This window comes from Nanorana parkeri, unplaced genomic scaffold (genome assembly GCF_000935625.1).
Source record: "Nanorana parkeri isolate BGI_ZX_2015 unplaced genomic scaffold, ASM93562v1 scaffold259, whole genome shotgun sequence".
Lineage (NCBI taxonomy): Eukaryota > Metazoa > Chordata > Amphibia > Anura > Dicroglossidae > Nanorana > Nanorana parkeri.
In genome coordinates, this window is record NW_017306527.1 from 971,963 (window position 1) to 981,449 (window position 9,487).

The 9,487-nt window shown below is 40.6% G+C and overlaps 1 protein-coding gene across 2 annotated transcripts in view; it reads left to right on the forward strand.

Moving 5' to 3' along the window:
- The window catches only part of PDE7B (phosphodiesterase 7B), a 251,668-nt gene that overhangs the window by 221,350 nt on the left and 20,831 nt on the right, over positions 1 to 9,487 (forward strand). For both annotated transcript variants that reach the window (XM_018556951.1, XM_018556950.1), the window contains one exon: positions 2,073 to 2,136. In XM_018556951.1, coding sequence (XP_018412453.1) covers positions 2,073 to 2,136 — 64 coding nt within the window. The remainder of the gene's footprint in view (positions 1 to 2,072; positions 2,137 to 9,487) is intronic.

The window sequence follows — 9,487 nt, forward strand, 5'->3', positions numbered from 1 at the left end:
GGCTGATTAGCACACACAACACTTTTATAACTGTACTGTGTAACATATATAATTTTAAAAGTATGGTATATTAAGGCTTGGTGAACACTTTTTTCTGTGAGTTTTCTAAAAAAAACAATTTTAACTAGTGGTTTTATGTGCTCTGAGCTAATTTGTTGGGCTCTGTCAGCCAATGAGATGTTGAGTAAAGTTGAGGTTGCTATGGGAGGGGTTGCTTACTATGCCCTGGAAATGCATCAACGCATATGTTACATGTGTTTTCATGTGATGCCATTGCCATCAGTAGGGCCTTAATTGCATGTCAAGGTCTTAAATGAGAACTATGAGGTGAGTGCTTTTCGATCACCTCTCGATCCTGTCACAGCCCTCTGCCGTGACAGGGGAGGGGCTGGATTCCCCCCTCCCGCTCCGATGGCGGATCAGACGGGGGAGGGTACAGCTGGCTCTGCCTCTAGATAGGCAGAGCCAGCTGTCACTCACGCAACTGGGCGGATACAGACATAATTATCGGGATCCGCTTCAACTGCGGCGTCTCAGTACACCGCGAGCAGTAGCTAGCGTCCACCCGTAGCTAGCACAAACTAGCGTCCTCCCGTCACCCTAAGCTCAGTATACTTAGACGCCACAGTATAGCTGTTGCTCGCGGTATACTGAGCTTAGGGTAACAGGGAGGACGCTAATTTGTGTCCTCCCGTTACCCTAAGGAGAACTATGGTGAAAAGCCTTAACCCCATAGTTCTCCTTTAAGAATGGGCATGTGCCTTTTTTGGACAATATATGTCAATGTAGTGCGCAAGCTAGCACTGAAAGAAAACACTGCAAAAGTTATAAGCATCCATTGACATACATTCTAAAGTGTGTGTGTGTGTGTGTGTGTGTGTGTGTGTGTGTGTGTGTGTGTGTGTGGTGTGACCAGAGCCTAAAGCCCTTACATTGGCCGTAGCATAAAATCTGAACCTACCCAAGCCTGAGCACTAGGCAAGACTTCTGTCGAGGTAAATGCCGTAACTGTTAACCTGTATCTTGTTATTAAAAGTCATATTTGACCTTTCTTTTAAATGAGGACTATAAGAAAGTATCATGGGTTATATAAACTAAAATGTGTTTTACCATAAAGGAACATTATATAAAATATTATGCTTGAACCTTGCATATCATTATCATCATATTGTAATAATATTTAAACTGACAAACTCAGAAGTTAAATCTTAAAAATGCATTCAAGTACCTTAACTATTAACAAAAATGTATCTTATTTCTGTATCACTTGGCAGTAGATCCTCAGTGCTGACACTCTCCTTCCTTTTTGTTCCCCATGGTATGTGTTGTAAAATAGTGACCACTCCAAGCTCACCACTCACAACCTCATGTTTAGTTTACTAATTTGTATTGAGTTTGAAGTCAATCACAGTACTGAGCTTGGAGCCACTTGTGCATATATTAGTGTAACACAACCTTTGAATACTTTGTGTCCTACGTACCCTGCATGCCACCTTGGTTAAGGGCTCATTTACAGAGCTTGAGGATCTTCATAGAAGCAGAAAGGAATTCTTAGGACTGTAAAGTGTTGGGAAACAGTCAGAATTAAGGAATAATAAAATACTCAACCTAGAGATAAAAAAAAAAATAATAAGGTGCAAATTTGACTGTGAAAAAGATCTACTATCTACCAATTTCAATTTCCCCATATCATTTACATCAAATAAGGTTTGTGAAGTCATGTCAGGATTTGAGAGGAGTTTGTAAGATTCACATTCAACACAGGAGGTTAAGCAAAACCAATTGCCTGAGTAGCATAGATGTACCAGTGACCCTTCGAACAGATGGGAGTAATCTAAACATACGTGAATGTTTCATTACTATTACAGCAGGAATGGCTTTCTAACTGAACAGCTCATACATCAAAATAAGTTATATGGCTTATGTGATTCCAATTCCCTACAACATAGCACAGCTCATGTCTTGAATTATCTAACAATCTATGCAGCATTTATGTAATTTTCTGTTAGAGACTTATATGCAAAAAAAGCTGAAAACAAAAGCATCAATTTCTATTTTGTCTTATTTCATAGCATATGCTATCTAAAGTGGGAATGTGGAATTTCGACATTTTCCTGTTTGACCGCCTGACAAATGGTAAGTTACAATGTACTTAACGAAATGCTGATTTTTTTAGCGTTGACATAGCTGTGTTGATCAGTTTAAGTGCAGAGAGTGTGTGCTTTTGGCAGCAGTCCTTAAACAGTAAAGCCTCATACATTTGCCAAAGAAAAGCAAAGTATAAATTAGAATTTGACTAACATTGTGTTAGGTATTATAGTTAAGGTTAGAGTTAGGATTGAGGGTCAGGTTAAGGCAATGTTGCTCAAGCCTATTTCACGGCACCCTTTAAAAATAAATAAAATCTAGAGGCACTCCAGTCTAAAATTAACACAAGAACACAATCAGAGTGGCAGCTTTCACACAAGAGTCACCCTTTACATCAGGAGTCCCCTCATACTAGGAAACACTCTTCGAATCAGAAGCCCCCCTTCACATCAGAGTCCCCCTCTTTTACATCAAAAGCATGACGCTGTGTAAACATTTTGAGGCATCCTTGAGAAAGGCAGAAGGCACCAAAGGGTGCCACGGCAGCCTGCTTGAGAGGCATATATTCTAAAGTGTGTGTGTGTGTGTGTGTGTGTGTGTGTGTGTGTGTGTGTGTGTGTGGTGTGACCAGAGCCTAAAGCCCTTACATTGGCCGTAGCATAAAATCTGAACCTACCCAAGCCTGAGCACTAGGCAAGACTTCTGTCGAGGTAAATGCCGTAACTGTTAACCTGTATCTTGTTATTAAAAGTCATATTTGACCTTTCTTTTAAATGAGGACTATAAGAAAGTATCATGGGTTATATAAACTAAAATGTGTTTTACCATAAAGGAACATTATATAAAATATTATGCTTGAACCTTGCATATCATTATCATCATATTGTAATAATATTTAAACTGACAAACTCAGAAGTTAAATCTTAAAAATGCATTCAAGTACCTTAACTATTAACAAAAATGTATCTTATTTCTGTATCACTTGGCAGTAGATCCTCAGTGCTGACACTCTCCTTCCTTTTTGTTCCCCATGGTATGTGTTGTAAAATAGTGACCACTCCAAGCTCACCACTCACAACCTCATGTTTAGTTTACTAATTTGTATTGAGTTTGAAGTCAATCACAGTACTGAGCTTGGAGCCACTTGTGCATATATTAGTGTAACACAACCTTTGAATACTTTGTGTCCTACGTACCCTGCATGCCACCTTGGTTAAGGGCTCATTTACAGAGCTTGAGGATCTTCATAGAAGCAGAAAGGAATTCTTAGGACTGTAAAGTGTTGGGAAACAGTCAGAATTAAGGAATAATAAAATACTCAACCTAGAGATAAAAAAAAAAATAATAAGGTGCAAATTTGACTGTGAAAAAGATCTACTATCTACCAATTTCAATTTCCCCATATCATTTACATCAAATAAGGTTTGTGAAGTCATGTCAGGATTTGAGAGGAGTTTGTAAGATTCACATTCAACACAGGAGGTTAAGCAAAACCAATTGCCTGAGTAGCATAGATGTACCAGTGACCCTTCGAACAGATGGGAGTAATCTAAACATACGTGAATGTTTCATTACTATTACAGCAGGAATGGCTTTCTAACTGAACAGCTCATACATCAAAATAAGTTATATGGCTTATGTGATTCCAATTCCCTACAACATAGCACAGCTCATGTCTTGAATTATCTAACAATCTATGCAGCATTTATGTAATTTTCTGTTAGAGACTTATATGCAAAAAAAGCTGAAAACAAAAGCATCAATTTCTATTTTGTCTTATTTCATAGCATATGCTATCTAAAGTGGGAATGTGGAATTTCGACATTTTCCTGTTTGACCGCCTGACAAATGGTAAGTTACAATGTACTTAACGAAATGCTGATTTTTTTAGCGTTGACATAGCTGTGTTGATCAGTTTAAGTGCAGAGAGTGTGTGCTTTTGGCAGCAGTCCTTAAACAGTAAAGCCTCATACATTTGCCAAAGAAAAGCAAAGTATAAATTAGAATTTGACTAACATTGTGTTAGGTATTATAGTTAAGGTTAGAGTTAGGATTGAGGGTCAGGTTAAGGCAATGTTGCTCAAGCCTATTTCACGGCACCCTTTAAAAATAAATAAAATCTAGAGGCACTCCAGTCTAAAATTAACACAAGAACACAATCAGAGTGGCAGCTTTCACACAAGAGTCACCCTTTACATCAGGAGTCCCCTCATACTAGGAAACACTCTTCGAATCAGAAGCCCCCCTTCACATCAGAGTCCCCCTCTTTTACATCAAAAGCATGACGCTGTGTAAACATTTTGAGGCATCCTTGAGAAAGGCAGAAGGCACCAAAGGGTGCCACGGCAGCCTGCTTGAGAAAGGCTGGGTTAAGGTTAGGGATCAGGGGGTGTAGGAATGCCAGTTTACTTGGCACCAAAAACCCTACACCGTGAACTACTTGACAACCAAAAACTTTAAAACATGCCAGTCTACGTCAGTCTGGGGATACAAATGTTACCATGTTTAATAGAATATTTTTAGGAAAAGTAATATGTAAACTGCAGTGCCAGTAACCTGGCTGCCTTGCTGCTCCCCTGGATTTAACACTTTGTGAGTTTTTGACCTAAGACAACTGTACAAAACAGGAATACCCTCTTAGACAGTTGTCAAAGTTATAGAGATTGGAAGATTTCCCTTCTATCCCTGTACCCAGTGGTGTATTTTGGTTATGTGCTGCCCTAGGCAAGACTAAACATGAGCACCCTCCCATCCCTAGTCCCACCCCTTCCTGTTTAAGACATTTTGCATAACCTGTCAGTCTAATTCTGCAGTTACCCATCTTCTGCCTTGGCCGCTGGGCTCTGTAGCTTGCCCCTCTCTAGAGACATAACCCTGCACGGAGCTTATAGGCTGCACTTCCCCAGACTCACCACCACGGAGGTGCCAATGAGTACGATGACCATCTGGATCTCAGCCCTGGGGTCCTCCACTGCCTGAAGTCAGAGATTTGGGTGCTGGTTTCCCAGGGGAGGTCCGGCGCACAAACTGCCAGTGCATGCGGACGAAAGCCACACACACCAATACATTGCACAGCATGTTGACCAGGAAGAGGAAGGAGCTGCAGCCGGCATATATGTAGGAGTAGGCAGCATAGGTGGACGCGTTGGTCCCCCAGTCAAAGAAGCACCAGGACCAGGGGTACTGGCAGTAATTTATGAATAATTTATAATATAATTTTTTTTTCTCTTACCTAACTGGTTTGGGGACAGCATTTTTTGGTGCCCCCTTGGAAAGTGCTGCCCTAGGCAAATGCCGAGTTTGCCTTGCAGTAGATACACCCCTGCTTGTACCTGTGCCAAACATTTGCAATTTCCCTTACCTTTCTGTCCTAGTGACAAAGGTCACCATAAGAGATGGTGAGGGTAAATCTTTCCAGTGAAGGCATAGCCATAAATAAAAGCCTGAAAGAGATTCTAACCCTTCCCTACTGTATCTAAAACTAGTAAAATAACAGTTTGGGTTCCACTTTAATGGACCCCAGACTTTGGGTTAAACTTTAATGGAATGCAGGATAGAAAGCTGTGTTTTTAGTTACATAGTGTATACAGAATGTTTTCAATGTAATATCTTATAGTAGGCACTATAGCCACCATTCATAGGAATACCATTTACACTGTGCTGCAAACATGCACATGTTTTGGGGTTTACAGATAAGTGGTCTGATCGTCTCTGCTAGACACCGATTTCATGCTAAACTGTCATGATTTCACACATGACTAAGGATAACAACAACTTATGTTGCCTAGCTAAGTGGTCATAAAAAGATTAACAGAGCACACAGCATTGGTAATGATGACTTCAATCCAGGTTTTACAGTATAAAGCATTATATAAAAAAAAATTAATCTGCTTGGATCTATCAACAGATGTTGATTGTTTAAAAATGATACGAAGACATGCTTAGATGTTCACCCTGTGCCTCTTATGAAGTCACACCAAGTATTGCCTTAAAGAGAACCAGTCACCAATGGGCATTTGTAATAAGCGCCACTCTTGCATTGCTATAAATGTGCTGTTTTGCCTGCCAGAAATATTGTGGTGTAAGTCTGTAAGACCATCCTGCGTTCAGTTCTTCTAATGGTCACCCAATAATGGTCACCCAAATAATTCTCATAGAAAAAAAGGTGCAGTCAGGATGCATTGCCTGCATTTAGGTAGGAGACTGAGCAGCTGCCATGGGGGCCTTTCGGCCTAGCACAACGTTTGCTCTGATGTGGATGGAATACGAATGAATCACAGCTTCACTGTTAAAACAGCTTAAAGTACATGAAAAAGGCTACGGTATTACAGTCTAAACAAGTCACCAATCCTGTTACCAATCTCACCTGACACAGACAGCAGTAAAACGCTGACAGGAGTACTAATCCTTCCCTATGCTTTCTAAAACCAAAAGAAAAGTTTGGGCTATAGATAGTATCTGGTTATATAAACAAAGTTGTGATCTAAGGCAGTTCTAGAAAGTTGCGTATCACCACAAGTTGATTTCAGCTAGGTCAAGCAACATCTAAATGTCTATGGGTAGACAAAGGATGAACCTAGATTATTTGCTGTTTAGGGGCAAATTCTTGGGCCTTTTTTTTATTTTAGCCAATAATCTATTCCTACCCAATATTACCTTGGATCCAGTATGTCTGCCCAGTACATAGACATGCAGGTGTATGTAATACAAGCATATGACTATGCGACAGCTTGTAGGATAAACATTCTGCCACAATACTGCAAGCTAACACACCAGAGAAGATTTCTATTAGAATTTAATATATAATCTTTGTAAATACACTTATACAGTCTGTACTTGTAAATGTATTAACAGAGGAATTTTGTACACAAATAGCTGAGTTTACCAGTGTTATACACAAAAGAGTGTATTAGAAGAATTGATTTTTGCGGATCCCGGCTCTAAGAGGAACATAAAGTGCTATTGGTAACATTATTACCTTTCAGTCAACTGAAGAATGGAAAAGCTTTTGTGATTCACACCGTTCCCCTTATTCACTGTCATGCAGACTGCTAGACACAGAAAACAAGCATTACATGTCCTAATGTCAAAAATAAGTTAACAATCCTACACGTTGGGGTACCAGAGAGAGACACTACTTCAGCTAACTATCAATGCCTTCCGAATCTATACCTCTGTACAAGTAATAATAACAAAACTATAGAAATAGCTTTATAGATAAAACAGATCCAGATACTTAAATATTAAAGAGCCAATCCCCCTAAAACCAATATGTCAGTTTTAGGTAGATGCTGTACAATTAAATTGCCTAATGGTTCCTTATATCTCCTGAGAATATCTGGAGGTGAGATTTCTGAAATCCATTCCCTTTTACTGGATCAAATATGAAAAAATAGGTCCTCAGTCCTGTTAGTGCCTAGTACAAGGCACTAACAACTGAACATCATCAGGGAAGCCTGGCATTCGCTCGGCTCGGCTCAGCCCGCTACGTACGATGGCCAGCTCTGACAGCTCGAGTGATGAAAGAGCACAGAGCGGCCAGGCTGAACACAGAGCAGGGCTGCCCCGCCCCCATCACCAGCCGACATCAGCTTGAGCCAGGGGGGGACTGTGTACAGTAGTGTGAGCTGACAGGGGGGAGGAGGTTAACCATTGCTGTGCCAGTAAGTTGCTTTAAGATCCTTATGTATATCTATAATTAATGCAGTGAAGTCCAAATACAGGGTGCTCAATGCTGACTGCTTTATTAAAGGTTGAAAAATGCACAATGCAAATATACACTATATCAAAATGAAAAGCATTTAGGTGATTTGCATTCAAAGTCTTGACCAGTCTGGGATCTGCAGGTGACGCCTGTAAAATTGGGGGACATGGGACCAGCTCCCTTGTGGTAGCAGGTATCTTTTAGCCTCACACATCTTAAAGTGACAATAAAGTTAAACTTTTTTTTCCCCCTTCCCAATCCTACTGTAGGGACTTACCTTAAAGGATGTCTCTTAGGCCTCATTCACATGAGAAACAGCCGGCACGCACAGCTCCGTGCTGCGTGCACGGCCGTATCTGGCAGCTCCCGAGTACGTGGCCGTATGCCGCCCTACGCTCACCCACCCTGCACGTCTGTGCGGGTACTCGTACGCTGACAGGATGGATCCTGTCTGCTTCCAAGACGGGACACCCGCACCCATACGGACCTGCTCTTGGGGTGAGCGTAGGGCGGCGTATGGTCATGTACTTCTATAGAGAAGGACAGGGGCTGCGTACTAATCACACACAGCACCTGTCCTTCCTGGGAGCTGCCCAATACGGCCGTGCACGTTTTACCCAAATAGAGCTTTCTTTTGGTGCTATTTGATCGCTGCTGGTTTTTATAAAAAAAATTTATATGAATGAAAAAAGACAAAAAATTGTGGAAATAAATATTTTCAACTTTTTGTTATACAAAATATAAAATTAAATTAAATTTCTTCCTAAAATTAGGCCAAAATGTATTCTGCTAAATATTTGTGGTAAAAAAAATCCCAATAAGTGTATACTAAGTGGTTTGTGTGAATTGGTACCAATTATAAGTCTTTTGAAAACATGGTTTTTATCCATATGGTGTCGAACAACAAAATCGGTATTGCTCAGGGTAAAGGATTGGTTTAGGAATGATATGGCCGGTATATTTTTTTCAAACCTTGGTGTGTCTGCTACATAAAATCTTATAATTTGAGGAAGCTGAACCCCCCCCCAGGAAAAAAATGTATCTACAGCCCTGCTCTGCCATGCTGCCTGATGTGATAGGAGGACTCTGATGTGAAGTGGGGACTGAAGACTCAGATGTAAAAGGAGGTTCTTATGTGAAGGGAGAACTCTGATGTGAGATGGGGGCTTCTGATGTAAAGGAAGGGGGCTTCCGATGTAAAAAAGAGGGTTCCTGATGTAATGGAAGGGGGCTTCTGATTTGAAGAGGGCTCCTGATGTGAAGGGGGAACTCTGATTTGAAAGGGGAGACTATGATATGAAATAGGGGCTCCTGATGGGAAGGGGGACTCTGATGTGAAAAAAGGGAGTATGGGAATATCTCTGGTATGGATTTTGGAGAGTCCCCACATAATGTTTTACATTTCTATATTTACTTTTTTTACATTTTAGACTGGGGTGCCTTTAAATTTTGCATACTTCAAAGGGTGTCGTGACTGAAAAAAGGTTGGGAAACACTTCACAAGACTGAGTTTAAAGTTAAACTATCATATGTGGACCAACCTTTTACCACAAACAGATGTTCTCTACATCAGCCATTAATTCTGGGGCCCGCCACCATGTGTAAGTGAGAATCCTAGGTGTCATATACACACTGACCATCCACAACCCTGACAGCCAGTGCCTAGATATATACTTGTGTGTGTGTGTTTTTTAA